Below are 18,967 nucleotides of genomic sequence, written 5' to 3'. Positions count from 1 at the left end.
AACAACAGCTATTTTCCATAGCTTCCGTTTCACTCGCACGAAGACGCGGAAAAATTCGACACGGAAAGATGTATTTTGGTTTCAAGAACATGACACGATGTAATATCTTTTCTGTATCGTCGAAACTTTTCAGGTATTAAATCGGAACTTAAAACGAAACATTCTTACGTATTATGTCCGATATAAAGCTCGGACTGCACACCTGTATATAATCCACAGATAAATACAGACCGTTGCAATCAATTTACAGCGCGGATCCCCGTGTAATAGACAACAAGGCGAAGCTACCTTCCCACCGATATAGTATTACACTGTACGGTTTCTCTTCTCTCGACCCGAAGGGAAACACGGGCTTTTCAGCTCATGCAATCGCCGCGTCTCACGGAAAACGAGAAAATAATCCTGCGGGGCTCGACATTTTCCGCGGCCCGTTTCCGCGAGCAGGAGAGAGAGAGAGAGAGACGGAGAAACACCAGTTACAATTGTTTCATTACATTCCTTTTGGCCGGGTTGCTGGGAGGAACGGTAACCCTGACGCGTACAAGCCCGCCGGCTGCTCGCCGGCGATTCGCTGAAAAATATCGTAGCCGGGGCAGTATGGATTGTTTTGCGTTTCCGTCGGCGTGGACGCTGGCGCGCTTCAGGTCCTCAGATTAAAATCCGAAAACTTTTCCGACCGAGGCGAATATATCGTCCTATCGCCCGCAGGCGGCTGAAACTCTCATCCTCTCTGTCTTTCTGTTCCAGGCTGCACGTTCCCGGAGGAGTGGTACGGCCGGTGGTTCCAGTCGGGGAATGCCGAGCTGCTGACCGTCAACGGCTCCGAAATCACCAGCAAGGGCCTCTGCGTCGAGAAAGACGGCGACAAGTTTCTCGTTCACGACACGTGAGTCTCTCTCTTTCTCTTTCTCTCGTTTGAATTGCAAGTGGTCTTCGGTCCGGCCGATATGAAACGATAGAGTATGGTATATATTCCAGCCTTTTATCAGCCCCTCCCCCTTTTTCTCCGATCCCGTCGCATCCCCCCGTCGTTCCCCGAGCCAACGCCTGGTGCTCCCATTCGCTCCCGTATACGCGCGCCCCCGCTCGCTTCCTTCTTTCCAGCTTTTATTAATTAACTGCCCTCCGACAAAGCGCTCGAGGCGACGTGCCAGCCGAGAGAGTACCCGCCGTATAAAACGTTTCTCCTGAAATTCCATCCGTGAAACCGGAGCAGGGGTGGCTTTGAGATCGAAGAGAACGGGGTGATCCGGCAGCACGCGCGCGCACGCCCGGTGTATATCGATATACGTTTTACCACCGTGCCGGCCTTCGCGCGTGTGTTGGTAGGATTTACGACGAATGCGTGCGTAGCAGAGTGCGCGGCTGTATGACTAAATGTTAAATAGTAGCTGCTCGTGAACAACCCCGGAGGTGAACGGGCAAAGAGAATCGGCCGAGAATCTCGGTCTTCTTCATATGGTTCTCCATCGCGCGAAAAAGCGCACGGCTCTTCAGCTTCAGCTTTCAGTTATAGAAACGGTGTGTAACTTATAATTACGATCGTAGTAGTGGGGCTAACTATCGCGTGCCAGTTACTTTCCGAGTTTCTCTTCTTGAAACTTGAACAGCTTATTTCACGAAAAGTCAGTCGTAAGTGGAATGACATTTTGTTCCCGGAGTATTACATATGCTAATGCATGAATTATTGAACTAATGTGTAAGATTATAAAACGCGATAAATTCTCTAACTGCCAAACATATAAAATTTATAATAAATTACGTCGGAAAAAGTTTATTATTTTTTTTGCATCTTGCAAAAGAATGAATGAAATGTTTCCGAAAGAATCTTTTCAGTTGTACAAACAACATTTTATGTACTTTGTACTAAAAATAATAAATTTTTTATTGCTGTTAAGTATGTAAAATTTGGAATATATTGTAAGCAATTGATTTTTTGTACCTTGCGAAAAATTAACGACATCGATTATTCAGTATTTTCAGAAGAAGCTTTTAGTCGCCCGTTTAATTAGTCTTACAAAGTCTTACATATTTTGTATTAAGCATGATGAATTCTTTATTACTTCTAAGCATATAAAATTTAGATTACGTTAGAAGAAGTCGACTTCTTTCTTTTTTTTAGAAGTCGACTTCTTTCTTTTTTTTATCTTGCAAAAAAATAATGAAAAGGATTATTCAATGTTTTTGGAAGAACTTTTCAGTTGTACAACGAGATTATCGTACCGTCATATGTTTCTGCGCGAAACCACATTGTAGAAAAATAATCGAAACGACGAATTCCCGCGGTCCGGTCACGTTATAGAAAAGAAAACATTTTTCGCCGGCTCGATCACGCGCTTCCCCGTAACCAGAATTTTCCCTATATTTCCATTTGCACGGTTTCTACAAAATCCGCACGTCGCACGTCGATCTGCATGTTATATTTCGATGGGATAGACCCGCGCCGTCTGTCTGTGTACCTTCGCGCCGTAGCTTCTAGTCAAACACGATCTTTTTATTCCGCGATCGAATTACAAAAACGATATCGTGGCCCACCGAATGGAGTAAAGTTCTGGAGGCCGAAATTATTCGCGACTGAGAAGCCCTCCGAATCGGTTCGTTCTCGCTCGAAGCGAGAGTTGCTTTGTTGCAACCGCGGGCGGCGGGGGGGGGGGGTTGAAAACCCAATTAATTTTGTTTGATCGGCACTTTTTCCAATTTTACTTGCAGCCGGCCGTATATCCTCGTCGAAAGTAAAGTTAAGCCGTGGCCCACTTCGTCCGGATAATACACGTGATATATATATATATACACACGGTGTGTCTCGCGATAGAGTGTTCATAGCTCAGAGTTAACAACTGTCAGTTGAGTTAAGATAATTCTCCAGCTAATCCGGGGGATACGTAGTCCCAATCTATGGACATTCTATTCGCGCGAGGTCACCCCGTATATCGTGCATTGTATAGCTACGCGGGGCCACTCGTGTCGATCGTTCGACTTGATTAAAGTACAGCCATAATCGTAACATTAGCGGGCGGGGAAGCTGTTTTTTGCGGTCGTTATTGGCTCTCTTAAGAAGATGAATGCACAGGCGAAGAAAAATAGACGGGCTCTCGGTCCCGATAGAATCGCGAGAACGATCTCTATATTCCTTCTCTTGATATCGCACTGCATAATTGAACATTCAATAAATACCATTATCAACGGTGAAGCGTTATTTATTCGCCGTTATTTTTACCTTTTTTTTCTGCTACAAAACTCCATCGATACCACGCTCGAATTGAGGTCGAGCAGAGATTTTCGCTGGATGGGCAAAGCGATTTTGCCAACAGCATACAAATCTTTTGTGCAATGAATGTTCTAATTCGCGGAATAATCTCGGAGTAATCGCGGAAATTCGTGGTCTTTGTTATTCAATATCCTGAATACAAATACGACGATGATTATACAAATAGTTGTCGATATATTGCGGAATTTGTCAATATCATGTGGTGCCCTATTTCTCCTACTACTCTACTTTAGAGTTTTAGAAACTCGATACTTAAATTCTAAGGCGCATATTTAATTAAAAATTCGATGTATACTTTAAACTTTTAAAGTCTAGCAATTTGAAAACAAATCTCGGCAGTAAAACTTTTTAGGATACGGAGACATAAGGTGGATGTTGAATTGAGAGTAATTCTCAAACGGTATCCATTTGAGAGTACCAACCCTTGGGAGCAACTCCTGAAAGCAAAAGTCTCGAGTAGTAGATAGGGAACACAAACTAAATAAGTCTTAATAGTACTATTTTTATTTATACCAGACTCTTCTTCCATTTATATGCAATATTTTAACGCGTAATATTTTTTCTCGTTAAATATTAAATTCTTTTTAAATTTATTATCTTCAAGAAATTATTAAAATTGCAAAATTTGTTAGATAAAAATTATTACCTAAATTTTTTGCAACGTTTTTGTCAAACAGAATGATTTGTATAATTAAGTGTCAATTACGTGGAAAATAATGTTCGTCGAGAAATAGGTAGGAGCTTTATTTAAGCAACGATAGCAGAAGAAGGACAGGCAACGAGATCGTATCGATCTTAGCCGTCTGCTACCTGCTAAATGATACCGGTGACAGACGGGCTTATCGTTTATTCATATCCATGTTGTTGGAGATGGTCATGATTTTCTTAGAAGGCACGATACACAAGCGATGGCACATATGGATGAGTAGATGAACGAGCGGAGACAAAGTGATCGCGAACGAACATTGAGAACAGGATGGAAAGCAGAAAAGGACAACGCGGACGGGACGGCGGGTGACGTGGAAGTCGAGCGGAGTTGAAAGCTAAGTTTTAATTAATGTAATGGAGAGTAGCGCGTGATTAGCCTCCCAATCAGCACGCTCCTCCTGCCGCTACTGCGGTTTTGATCGGAGAAGGACGGAAAAGCCGCGTCGAATAACGAAAAAATGAGCAGAAATTAAATTAACGATAAGAAGATACAAAGAGTGAGAGGACACAAAGAGTGCAAGAATAAAAGTAGGTAAACGTAAAAAAAACTTTAAATTAATTATTTGATAAGCACCATTATATTTTTTGCGAGAGAGAATTTCTCTTTAAAAAGATATGTCCCGATGAAACTATTATTTAATTTAAATTTTATTAAAATTTTATTTAAATTAAATAAAGTTAAAAAAACACAGAAATTAAGAATGTGGTACTAAAAAATACAAAGTTCTACATTTCATGCGCAATTTTAGATAACAAGAAAATTATCCGTCCGATGTAGATCGATGAGGCAGTTTGCAACAGCTAAATTGTTTGCTTAATGTGTATCTAATTATGCCGTTCTGCATTAATGGGTGCAGGCGTCATAGTTTGTTTGTTGTTGGTAACATGGATGTTATCAAACTAGCGCGGTAACTTGCTTATCTTAAGACAACTAATCTAGTGTTACGTAATCCGTACATGCAGCCGAAGGTAATTACGAGAAAATTCCCGTTCGAAAACAGGGGAGAGCGTACGTACGACAAATTATTTATTTGTCAAAATATAATCACGATGATACGGTTGTCGTTCGCATCCGATCAATCTTCGCAATATCGTGCTTTATAATGAACAATCGGCGAGCCGGCAAATATTTTACAACGCGCGAGCCCGATATATACGCGGCATGTCAATTAATTGATTTACAGGTAGCGATATTTATGAAGCGTGATGCTATCCCACGGTTTTTCCGTTAATTCTTTTGTTCGATTCGACCGATCGTGTTATTTCTCACCGTGACAGATATCGTCGTAATATTCGATATAGTCGACCCGATAATAGTTTCGATCGAGAACAGACTGCACGATACATTGCGCCCGACCGTCAATTAACGGTAACCGATAATCCAAAATAATGACAAGCGATTGCTGTTTGCGCCCCGTGATAACTGTTTGTCGATTTAAAAAGCGTAGAGGACCCTGCAATTTATATTGCACACAATTAAGCTCACCTTGCGACAGCAAGATAATATCGTTACTGTACCGATAAATACGAAAACGTGATGCAGCAAGAATAAAAATGAAGATTATATAAATTGTGAGCAACAAATTTATAGTCTGAGTAAAAAAGATTTCAGAAATTTTACACTCCGAGAAGATGAATCGTGTTAGTTTGCTCATTGCGTGCGACACGTTGAATTATATTAGGCAGTGTGTACATAAAGGATTTGGACAGCGGCTGTAAAAGTATCTGGAAAGTAATCTCTGAGAAAAACTGCCGCACTAACTGACTCGATTTCGTTGCGTTGTACGTAAGTATCGCGTAGGTCTATGCAATTTCCAGCGCCGATTTATCAAAGACATGCTTTGTGCTACGGCGAAATTATTGTGATCAGCGAAACGATTGCTACAAGCACACTCGCGATAAAACGTGGCGATTACATAATTAATTCATCCCCCGTGCTACGTGGGTAGATACGAAATGGGTACATTCACGATGGGGGGTTAGCCCGCGATAATAAAATTAGTAGCCCGACGTCATCATTAATCCTTCTTAAGCGGTGAAGTAGCCGACACGTTGTAATAATGGAGTATTAGGTCACATTATTGCGGGATAATTGGAAAATGTTGGAATAGCGCGGAAGATGTAGGTTACACGCGGGTTACATACAAACGACGTGGGTGGAGTGCAAGATAATTGAATTGCCATCGTGTCTGTGAAGCCCCGTATTAACGAAAGTTTATTAATTTATCATCATACGTTGTTCGGTGCTAGTTTCAGCCTAAATCAATTATTGCCCGCGTTACGGAAGAAACTAGACGTTGCGCGGAACGACGATAAAAACCCATCGTAAATTACGCGGAGGATTACTTATTACGCTGATAATTTCATAATCCAGGATTAATTTTGGATCGGAGCTTATTAGCATCTATTAAAATCGCGGCTGTGATTGGGTTTCCTCCGGGAGTTTGATCCTTTCATAGGACAATAGTGTATCGATTATCTCGTAGAGTCGTTAACGAGACGCTGCGATGGCAAGGTAGCGATATTACGTTACACTTAACCGCGCTCCGGCGTCGTGGCATCGCCGTCTACCGGAATAAATAAAACGGATCATCTAGTTACCGAGCACGCAGCACGGCGTACATCTAACGATCCCCTGCAGTGATTAGACCATGTCTGCTGCGTACATTTGCATCCCCTTCTAATTGACGTAATGACGATACCTAATTAGGCTTCACAATCAGTCGAACATGTTAACATAACGAGTCGATTATTCGTGAACTACGCTCTATCGTTTTTACCGTATTTTTCCATTCAAATCAAATAACAAGGGAAATAAAAACTCTATTATCACAAAAATATAATAATATATTTTAAATAAATTAGTATTTCTACAAATGTGACGCATCGGGCCGTTTTCGTTCGACGAAGATGCGGAAGAGAAGGTATACGGCGGGATTCTGCGTGCCGAATCGCGGCGTCATTTCTGGTCACGCGCGCGCGCGCGCGCGTTTGTCCATGACGGAGGACAAAAAAAAGAGGAACGAACAGACGGGTGTTCGAACGGGCGTATCGCCCCCGGAGGAGAGGAGGGGTCGGAAAAAAAAGTCATATTGCCTCTGCGTCGGGAGTGACGAGAGCCAAACGCGTCGCCGGCATATGAATAATATCGCGCCGCGCGGTGCGGCTGTCTCGACGGAGTATCCGCTGATTGGATTCGAATTGGAAAGGGTAGTTTATATTCTCTGTCGCTATATGCATACCCTGTAGGAATTATGTTCCTTCGGATGCGGAGGGGAAGCAAGCGCCGATGCGAATGCAATTAAATCGCGAGAACGAAAATCAGATTGTCGCGAACGTTTTTGGCTTTCGGCGTCAAAGTAAGATAACTCGACGGCCGTTTCCGTCGCCGTGGCGTCGACCGGTGGTGCACTCGTCGCGGAACCGAGAATTAAGCGAATGAAACGGAAACTGAAGTGGAGCACCGAACAAACGAGCGTCTGGTATTCCATTTACGAATGTAGGGTGGAGAGGAATCACCTCTCGGGTCGCGCTGTGCAAGACAGCACGCCAGAGAGCGGGCCGAACAACGAAAATGGAAAGCGAGATAGAGCGAAAGAGAGAGGGAGGGAGAGCGGGAAAAATATACGAGAAGAAGCAGGAGAAACGAGTGGATAGAGACATCCCGTGGAGTCTCTTTCCTCGCCTGTCGACTATAGTTCTCCATTTTCCCCGTCCGACTATCGCTATCTGTTTCCACGCGGGAAGGCGGTTCTTATCCCGCCTCACTCGCGATTGTCTATAACTCGATGGTTTCTTGCGCCGCGACGCCCGCAGTAAATAGCTTCCTCCCTCGCCCGCGCCGCTCGTTCCATTTTCCCGCCCTTTGTGACGCGCTCCCGGCGACGAGAAGTGCGAGGTTCGTCGTCCTCGAAACCGCCAGCCATTCGGCGTGTTTGGCTGTACATTTTGAAACTTTCAAGACGGATGCAGGTAAACGGACAAAGTTTCGAGTTTACTCGGATGGGCGACGTCGGCGCGTCACTTTACTAATTGCGTCCGAGATTCACGAAACGCCGTGGGCGCGAGCGGGGAAACTCTCCGCAGGATTGCGCCGATATACGCGCCTTACCGCGTCTTTCACTCCGACGATCGTTTCTTTTTCCCGCAGCGAGATAAGAATGTTTAATAGGAAAGTGCAACTGTACGCCATCGGTATAGCGCAGCGGAATGCAGAATTGCATTGTTGCCAAGAACCCCAGATTCTGCGGAAATGCCCCGAATTTTGAACGTCGTGCTCCGCGTCGCGATTTAAGTCGCAATTACTCCAAATTCGTTCAACACTCGCTGGGATCTCAGATATGAGGAACTTTTCGAAAACGCCGCGTATTCGTGTACGGAAAATGAATTTCGTACTCTAGGGTCAAAAACCACGAGGAGTACGCCATAGGCCATTTCGCGTGAATGAAAGACGGAACTCATTGTTCACCGCCGCGTCTCGGAGTTTCCGGACGCCGCGCTTTTGGCGAGCAGAACACGAAGAGGAGAATCACGGACGGCTGGCGTTGAAAGTTTCAGTCACGGTTTGCGATCTTAATTTCTTGCCCGCGCTCGCCGGTGGCCTTCTTTTTTCCTTCCCTTCATTTTCGACCCATGGAAACGCCGTCTGCAGAGAACACGAATGCGAGGTGGAAACATTCCGACGCGACGTCGGTTGTCGGTCTCGCCGAGGTGAACCCTCTCGTAAATTCTCGCCCGACTTGAGAGACCGTGGCGAGGTGAAAATTGTTCTGAATCAATGACCTCGAGCTCGAGCGGGGCGGGAGGGGGGGGGGAGGGAGACGGCGACGCGGTGGATTATTCTCATGCTCGGCCCGGACGCCCGGCAGCATCGAATATCGCGCAACATCTACGCGCTACTGATATTCGACTCGAGGTAACGCATCGGGATATTTTGCAAAATTCCAGAAACGCTCGGAAAGCGAATAATATTTGAAAGCAACGATCTGTAAATCGCTGCTGTTGCCGAATGTATTTCAGCGAGCTTTCAACGTGCAACAATCAAAAAACGCAAAGATGGACGTTTTCCGGCGAGCAGCGGTGTTGGCGGTTTTGCTCGAATTTTATCATCACATTTGTTACTGCAAGCGAGTATATATTTTATATCATTTCTTAATTGCGTATAACAAAAGGAACAAAGTTAGATATGCTTGTGGAAGTTGCAAATGCATTTTTCCATCTGCTTAAATTCACACGTGCAATGTCCCCGTGCACGGTGACCTTAATTTCTCTTCCCTCGGGATGGCACTTTCTCGCCGTCGCCATCGCGCTCGCTTTTGTGCCGCCGAAACGGCTGTCGCGAAAAACAACGATTTGAAATTTAACGAGGTAATACGACGGGATTTGCCCGATCCGGAGAAGCGGCACAGCCGCTGTAGGATACTTAGGAGTAGCTGCCAGAACCAGGAGGCAGCGTTTGATAATCCCTTCCTATTTTTCTCTCCCAAATGCCACGGCGGAACCTTGCGCAATTTTCAAATTCCATTTAGACAGAGACGAAAAAGTGACGGTGGAAGAAAGAATTGACGCCGCTAAAAATTTCAGCTTTTGGTCGCGACCTTAATTCCTTCTCTCTCGTGGCTTCCCTGACTTCTGCCGCTCGTTTTTGATCCGCGAAATGGCCACCACCTGGTAAGCTCCTGTCGTGAGCGGGTATGGGCGACATGAATAAATAAAGGAACCGCCGCCGCCGCGGGAGAGCGAGAGAGACGGAAAAACTTGCTGCCGGGAAAAATACACGGAAGGCAGGCCGAAGTGTGGCGGGCAAACTCGCGCGGCGGTTCGTTCGGTTACACCGCGCCGAAACTTATCTAATCAATCAGCCGACTGATCAACCTTTCATTGATCGCTGTAATCCATCACATGTAGCGCCAATACAAACCGGGGCGCACGGCGCCCTCTTCCTCCCCCCGCGCGCCCTGTCCGCTCGCACGGCCGCCAACTCTCGCTCTCTCGATTTTCCCTCTGAGTTATAACGCTAATTATTTTTCACCCGAGCGATCCATCTCCGCGCTATTCCTCGGGGCCGCGATACGCTGACAAATCTTCGAGAAATCATTAAAAGTTTTAACCAGCGGCGGACGGTATCGCGCGCGCAGCACCACCCATGGATAAGAGTTTCGTATTCCGCTCACTTCCATATAAAATTTCCTGCTGCAGAATTTTCTACGGGGCTGGGATTCCCGGGAATTATATAAATTTCTGATCGGAATTATGACGTTAGCGCGTCTGCCGCGTCTACTGTCGAATTAATAAGAGTATTAAGTGTGTGTTAATAATAAATGCGCGACTCCGCCGCTATAACTTTCCGGACGCCTCCGTGTACTCCTCCGAGGACTGCATTTTCATGAGCCGGTAATCATTAATAGATCGTACGCTATATAGCGCGGTGTAACGCAAGATGCAAATTAATGAACGAGGAGCCGAACGACTGTAGACCGCACCTGATTTGATATTCAAGCGCGGAATATGTATGGAGTATAGCGCGGTTGTGCGCACTGCGTAGTCTATGTAATCCACGTAATGCAGTTTGAAATCTAATCAGGGTTTATTGCAGCGATGTCGTTCGCTGTTTCTTTGATGAAACTTTCGTCAGGTATGCATCGTGGTACTCTACATAATTAGAATGTAATTCGGCTGCTCACGGCGAGTATATACGTGAGCGAATTATCGTAAATTAGGTGCTCCTTTCACCCATCTCCCCCACTATCCAGCAAAGTGTAACGCTATTGTTAACTTAACGTGCAGATTTTTTGCAGCCTGAGGGGCAAAAGAGCGCTGTATAATTGCATAGTATTCCCTACTTCCATCTCGTAATTAACGCACTAATTTAACGTCATTAAAACGATCTAGATAGCGTGACGTATTTTTGTAATGTAGTTTACGTGTAGTAATACGTGATATCGTGTAATTTAATTGGACAACGTATGGTATTGTTTAGTTATAGAATGCTTGATACTTCTGACATTTAATACTCGTGCAGTTTGAAAAGTTTAATAGTCTATTAAATTCTTGCGATATCTGCCGTGATAGAAGCTGTTCAGATCCTAATTTTATCGAGACATTCTTCATTCTTTATTAGATTTTTCTCAACAACATGTCTCATTTTTTTAATTATTCAATATTAATTTATATATATTTCATAAATTTCTGAGTCGCCGGCCATTTGAATCTATCGCAATTTAGATCGGTACGATTAAACTTTCAAGCGTATAGCGTTGGTAAAATGCCCAGTTTTAGAGAAATTTGCATTATAAAGTCTTTCGTTCCAATATCGGATTATGTTTCATGCATAAAGAACGAATAAATCTTCGTGATTAAATCTGTTTTTTTGGTGTCAATTCTAGTTGAAAGTTTCCTCTGCAGACTTGAAAGTGGGACGATACATAGAAATGCATACGCATAAGTGAAGTTAACGGAGCTAGGAGAGAGCCTTTACCGCGTGACTCATTTAACGCAATCAAATAAGAGTCTGGGGATAAAATTTTTCAACTTACGTGTGCGAATAAATAATCAAAGTTTAATCAATTCTAAAGCTAACTGAAATAAAGTTAAATGTGTAACAGTTAAATATTTGGCTAAATAAATTAACGTTGGAGAAAGCTGCGTATAATTGCATAATATAATTATTTTATGTGTCGATATCATACAAATGATAACGAAAGTTGATACTTTTTTATTGCATAATGCGACTTCTCGTAGAAGAGTTTACGCGGCTTTAAAAACCGAGTTGTCAACTGCATTTAATTTACCTCGGCAAAGCGTGTTTTGCAAACTCAACAGCGTCGCGGCGCCTCGATGGGCGCGCGAAACCAAAGGGATACTTGAAGAAAGCACTCTTACGTAAGGCAATATGCGCAGTGTTTAGCTATTTGACTCGGGCATGCCGACGCCTGGTGTGTGCCTGTTCTATCTATCCCTTTGTGTCACCGAAGCAAACGAGGCGATTAAAACGTAGATTGGCATCAGGCGTCCACCGAGGGTTTAACGCTAAAGCCATTCCGGCTCGATTGAATATAAAGGTCGAGTGCACGGACTCGTCGTCGCGTGACCTCAAAGCTGCATTTTAATCAGATCTATTGCCGACAGTAAGAATTAATCGAATTATCCGCGCAGTGTTCGACGCCGCAAATAGCCTCATTCGCGAAATTAAAGAAAACTTGACGACGGCGATAACGTCGTCGTCGTCGTCGTCGTCGTCGTCGTCGTCGTCGTCGTTGCTGGTATTTATAAAGTAGAAACAAGAAATGCCGTAACGAAATTATGCGCTTATCTGCATGGGATGAGTCTGATGAGCTTATTTTATTCTGGCCGTCGCAATAAGTATTATATCGTATTTTCGATATCGACGGTTTTATGTGATGTCGCTCATCACTTTGTACTTGGCAATTAAATTAGATGATAAATTGGATTTACGGTAAAGTGTCTACTATCAAAATTATCAATCAAAATTATCAAATTGTGATATTAAAAATTTATGAGCGTATATAAATGCTTTAATTTCACGACATGCTATCGTGTAAACGAGAATTAATATCCTGAATTATTCGTATCCCCTCTTAACGTAGCGAAACATGTCTCTATTTAGTTTTAATTACCAAGTCTCTATTTAATTTCCAGTTTTGTTCGTACTGCGGTACGAAGCTGCGATAGTTTAATTTTTTAGAAATAGACGGCCGGTGTCGTCACACCAAATGTAAAATAAACGTTACGGTGAATGAGCAGAGAGTGAAATATTTACAGAGTGCAATTCAGCTGCTGAAAAAATAACTGTCTCTATCTTGCACAATGCGGCAAAGACAATGCCGCGACGTGAAAGGACGTCTGTTCAGAATCCTTTTCCACCTTCGCCATAATACCTTCGTTGCGGAATGTAGAACAGTGCTCGCCGACATATTTCTCAATACACTTTGAGACCTCGTTTCAGTGACAATAGTTATTCTGGACTGTTTCCAATGTAAAGCCAAACTTAACTTGCTATCTTAAAGCTAGTTAGTTTACCGTTAAAAAAAGCACTTGCTCTGCTTGTCGAAAATATGATGTTGGTGAAAATTAACTTGTTCTTCATTTCATAAACTACATAGTAATGACGTTTCAATTTTTATATCGGAAAACGTTTCTTGTAATTAATTTAAAAAACAACTGCGATTTTACTATAAAAAATATCTTTTCATGTAGAACACAAATTTATTTAATCATCTGTCAGAACCATTGTTATTTTCTCTTGTTTTTCTTGACGCCGAATGTTTTTTTTTTTTTTTACAATCACATTAATGCTACGAAATGTTTTTTTATATGCTCTAAAAAATAAGGATTTTTAATTAATTTTATTTATTTCTGCAGTGATCGATTCAATTCAATTTATTCAGTAGACGATACAAACTCCGACAATCACGGTAGCTACATCGTTTTCATTCTTTCCCATCGCGATGCACTTCCGGTGATCTTTTCGGCAAGCGGCAGCGCTGTGGCCTTTTTCCGCTCTCCGCAATCGTGTGAATCGTCGGGCGGTGAGCTTCGACAAATAGAGACAATTAAGCGGCTAATATGAGATGCCCCTCGCCTTATGCGTCGCTCCCACGGGGACGACTGGGGGATAGCGAGAGAGTGTGCACCGCACAACAATACTACGGGACAGTGCAAACACCAGCGGGGAAAACCAACAATGTGCCTCGACCCGGAGGCCGCCTCCAGCGCTGCAACCGGGCTGCGCGCCCTCCCAACAGCACAGGCCGCCGCCGTCGCGCGCTGCATTCGCGTTTTGATCGGACCCGGCAAACGGGCGGCGAGCCGATCGTGACCGCGCATACGCTCCTGAAATTGCGTTAAACGGCCGAACGAAAGCGTTAAATAATGCGGCAATTATAAGCGACGGCGTATTATCGATATACGCGCGACCCGCGCGCGAGCTGTTTAATATACTTTCGCGTAGCGGCGGCGGCCAGAATGTGATCGTTAATTTATACATACGTGTACATATGTATATGCACACACACACACATATATATACAAAATGCATGTTGCCTGGTTAAATATCGTTCAATTCAACGACGTATTCAATTAGCGCGAATAAATATTGTCTCCGGAGAAAATGAGGGAGGTGTGCGCGGCGCGTTCGAAATCGTGCAATTGATATTATAAAGAGGCGACGGTGGGGGGGGGGGGGAGAGCTTATTTTAATCTCCTTACTCTAAGCTTTGGAGCAATCCGTGTTCGGAATTTCCGGCAAACTCGAAAAGTCCAAAGCTAAGGTTGCCGGCGCGGATAAACATAATATTATGTTAGCGTTACATACATACATCATACATTCTTTTCGTGTGCGCGAGATATTGTTCTATTCTGCAGGAAACGATGACGAAAAGCTGAAAATCGCAGCGTGAGCTGAAAACCATATCGTATCGCTTTTCATGATGTTTCCATTTTTCTGCGAGATATAAAATTCCTAGTCCATTAAAATCGTTTTCTTCTCAAATTTCCTACGCGCCATTCTCATGCAAAACCAGAAAGAGAATATGTATGCCATTCCGCTGTTGCACGTTCTTGGCGAGAAAGGAGAGAAATTTCAAAGATATTGTTCTCTCTCTCCAAACCTAAAGACTCTTTATCGACGCGATACTCATTAAGCAGTTTAAAAAACGCTCTTCGGTCTTGTTTCACGCTTTTTTTTATTTATTTATTTTTTTCTTTTTTACGGTAGAAAGTTTTAGCAAATTTGCTTTACGCATTGACTGTAAAGGCAGTCTTAACCGTATTGACCGTTCGCGCAGTCAAAGGACGATCTGTCTTTGAAACGGATTCGTCGTCGATTAAACGTGGAAGTGAAAAATCGCCTCTCCTCGCCAACGATAATAACCCTCCGCGTCTAACGAAAGAGCTGTCGAACGCAGCAGAGAAGTGAGCGCCGGGGCGAGCTATCGCTTTGAGGCGAAGACACGGTTAATGAAATAATTGAGTGGAAAAGGATATCCGCCGCGGGCGGCCGGGCAAATGTTCGATGCAACGAAATGCATAACAAATTCCCCCCTGCACATGGGCGCTCCGGGCGACGACACAGCGAGGGGAGGAGGTGGCGCGCGCGCGCGCGCGCGTGTGTATTACCTGAAACAGATCGCTCGCGGCGGAATCGCGGGTTGTAAAAAGGAAGAGGACAGAAGGGAAAGAACCCGGGAGAAAAGGACGGAATCGGCACACGACCGGGAGGAGAGAAAACAGACCGGCTAAATCAACAGCCTGCGGCGAGCGCGGGGAAAATGTCTGCTCGCTTGTTCGTTCGCTCGACCACCGCTCGCTCTTCTCTCGCACTGTCATTTGCGCCCGTTTCTTTTTTATCCGCCTTTTTTTCATTGCGTGCGCGTATTGGCATAAAAAAGTACGTAACGCGACGTCCCGCGGGCTCGATATTGACCAGCGCGTGATAACTAACGTCGGGAGAGGGACGGATCCTTTCCTCCTACTTTTGTTTTAAACAAAAAACGATTTCAATTTTCAATACAATCTGCCTTTCTATCTTAGCGGGAAGTAAAAGCCATGAAGCTAATTCTACAAAACGGCCAACAATTTCGCAGCTGTGCCCGGTCCGACGGAGCTCTTACATCCGTTAACGTCGGGTCTTGCCGGGTAAAATTTTTTGCGGGGGTGAAACAACGGAAGAGTGGGGGGGGGGGCAAAGAGCGCGCGCAAAAGAAAGACGGGGCGGACCACGCGATTTTCCATCTACGGCTTATCAGACGCTACAAGGTTTCCCTTTTCGTCTGCCGACGGAATTCTTCAGCCGACGTAAAACGTCAAACGTAAATTCAAGAGCTTCAAAATTAATTCCGCGCCGCGCGATTGTGCGGCATTCACGCGTCTTGAATATTTAGCGTCGGAAGATATTCTCAAACCGTTATCAAAGCACTCGCATCCCTCGACGTCAATCTCGCGACGTCTCGCGCCGGGCAAACGAGACAGTAAAGGGAATATTCCGATTCTCCAGTCGCGGTTTATCCCACGGGATGCGGATGTTTCTTTTTTTTTTTTTCCTTGCTTAATGTTTTTCCTGCATAATGCAACATCTCGCGCGAGAAGCCTACGCGTCGTCGGAACGACGCGACGATTACGCGACAGATGGTATTCCTATGCCGAAATCATCAGCGATTCATCAGAGCTATTGATCGACAAACGCATAATTACGTAGCACAATAATTATCGGCGACTCGGAGGCACTTGCGCGAAACATTTCGCCGCGCTGAAAGACGTCCCTTTTGTAGACGCCGCTTCGTATCTCTGTGTCCATTTTGCCGAGTTTCTCGCAAGAAAAGGCAGAAATAGGAGGAAAACGTGAGTGCGCCGGGCTTCGGACATTTCAATGCAAAAGCATCTCGCCGCGAGCATCCTGGCTGCTTATTTTCCTGCTGCTTTCGAACCTTCTCCATTAGTCTCGAACGTTTCTTCGCCCGTTTTGCCTCGCCTCGTCTTGCCATGCCCTCTCTTTTTCTCGCGGCAAATAACCAACGAGTTTCCTGTATTGGAGAGAAGGAGAAAAGCGTGAAAACCTTACATTCTCTCTATAGTCCTGAATGGATCTTCCGGGTACTTCCGGTCTGGTGTTTTCGTTTGCTTGTTGCACACGGTAAACGAATTACTCCAAGTCCAGCGTATGAATCCAACAATCGACTGACTATCGCAATTATTCCCATACTGGTTACGCTTGTCCTTTATCTTTCATTAATTGCCTTTATCTTTGTTTTCTTGACCCGTCTATTTATCTATTACGAAAATACAAAAAGATGTGTAATACTCCCAGTAAAAGCGACTTTGCAGAATCGTAAAGATCGCTTGGACACTCGAGATTTATATCCGTGCACATCGACTGCTTTATATAGGCAAAGCTATCTCACCTTTACATTTACCGTGATGTTTGTGTCAATGTCGATCCGACAACATCTTGAACAAGCGAAGCTTTTTACAAGCAGTACACCGCGAGACATCTCGAATTGCTGTCGTAGCTGCAAGCGCGAGCGTTTGATTTCATCGTGCAAGATGCTTTGAAGAGATCGCGGAAAAACACTTCTTAGGAATAAAACAAATATAATATCGCTTAATAATTAACGCGGATTATGTCAAGTCTTAATTTTTTTTTGTACACGTTTGAAAGAAAAATAGCTTCTAAAAAGATCCGACAATCATTCTTTGTGGAATATTTCTTAACTTCGAAGAGTCTTCAAAGATATTCTCCACGCTGGTGTCGCGTTACAACCTCGTATGACGATAATCTTGAATTTCCGCTCGCATCCACACTCGCATCTGAACAGACATCATCCCCGGAGGAAATGGTACCCTATCCTTCTCATAGGCTAAGCGTCTCTCACGACGTTTACACCGGCCCGGTTCATAGAACGCATCTCGAATCTTGCGGTAATACAGTACGAGAGTAAAGCTCCTTAGGGATGTCTCTCAGGATGCCGCGAGGCACTGGCGTTCCCTGTTGCATGTGCATCTTCTATGCTGGTCGAATTCGGAGTAAATAATACATCAATGGACGTGCGCCGTAACTGTCCGTGCGAGTTTCCTGAGTGAATACCGAGTGTGTGACTTTAGTTTGTTATATTCCAGATAACACTTCCGGTAACAATATACTGCAAAACAATTACTGTAAAATTGCAACTAGTAGCGGGTAATTTTGGTAGCAACTATTACAGCTGTAAATTTCCATGTTCATGAATTTACAGCTTGCAGGTAAAATTAATTTCTAATGTTGTAAATTTACAGTTGTTGTGTATACACATATTGTGCAATCGGCTTTGTTATAACGCCAGAAATTAATTTTACTTGCAAGCTGTAAACTCACATGTGTATGGAAATTCACATCTATAATAATCGGTTTCAAAATTGCCTATTATATTAATTGTAATTTTATACTAATTCTTTTACACTGTACTCAGCGCTATGTTTGTTTGATAATCGGAAAAGATATTTGGAAAAATATTTGAATACCGAAATGCAAATTTCTGATGAAGGATAAAAAGCTGCGTAATGGACAGGAGGATCAGGCGAAAAGTTTGGGTTTTATTTCAAAAAGTTGATACGCGGACAATGAAAAAGACCCTTTTTAAAAGTGTACGCCCCGATTAATATCGGAATATTTCTCGCAGCTATTTGCACACCGCGACACAATATGACGTTCATATTAAACATCGATGTTTGAGGTCTGATAGAAAATTTTGAACGGTAGTCAAATATCTGCCAGACATGGAAAAACACAGCGACGACGAATTGGCGAATCGATTCTTTGTAAAAAAAAGAGCGTTTCACTCGCTAATGCCCGACATCGTTATTCCGTCGTGCGCTTCTTCCGAGCGGAACTTTTTAGCAATTTGTGCGCGTGTAGGCATAAGGTCCGTAATGAGTTGCACCCGAGGCGGAGAGAGAAAGAGAGAAAGAGAGGCAGAGAGAGAAGATATAATAAAACTCGCGGCGAAATTAGTCCTCGAACGGGGGCGGCGAGCCGACCAGGGGAGGCGGAAGCTTTTTAATTATGATCCCATCGGGAGCGCGGCTCGACCTCGTTAATAGATTCTTTTTTTCCACCTGCGAACTTTATAACGCTCGGTAACAACTCGCCGAAGAAGAATCCGCGTTTTTCGGATTTGCATAGGTACTGCCGTTACGCGAACGCGATACGCGGGATTATTTACGTAATGTTCGCACCGCGGGCGAGCGATCTCACCGCGGAAACGCGCGTCTCACACTGAAAACGCAGTCGTTTATCGCAGGCCTTTTTCGTTTTCGCCCTTTACGGCTTCTTACATTATGCATATATTTGAGTCATTTACATTGAATTGCAAATTATTCAAGTGGAATAAGAGAGAGTACTGTTCTTTCGAAATCTTGCTAATGTATTCGAGTATAATAATTCGCGTCCGCTGCTCGTGTTTCAAAATTGCATTTCATATTACCGACATTTTTGTTTTC

The 18,967-nt window shown here is 44.0% G+C and overlaps 1 protein-coding gene across 5 annotated transcripts in view; it reads left to right on the top strand.

Annotated features, from left to right (window-relative positions):
- LOC105678911 (uncharacterized) overlaps positions 1-18,967 on the top strand; it is a 264,119-nt gene that overhangs the window by 199,536 nt on the left and 45,616 nt on the right. For all 5 annotated transcript variants that reach the window (XM_067358228.1, XM_067358226.1, XM_067358227.1 and 2 more), the window contains one exon: positions 748-886. In XM_067358228.1, coding sequence (XP_067214329.1) covers positions 748-886 — 139 coding nt within the window. The remainder of the gene's footprint in view (positions 1-747; positions 887-18,967) is intronic.

Source organism: Linepithema humile, chromosome 6 (assembly GCF_040581485.1).
Source record: "Linepithema humile isolate Giens D197 chromosome 6, Lhum_UNIL_v1.0, whole genome shotgun sequence".
NCBI classification, from domain to species: domain Eukaryota; kingdom Metazoa; phylum Arthropoda; class Insecta; order Hymenoptera; family Formicidae; genus Linepithema; species Linepithema humile.
Note: the sequence above shows the minus strand (reverse complement) of the source record. Positions and strands in the feature narration are given on the sequence as shown.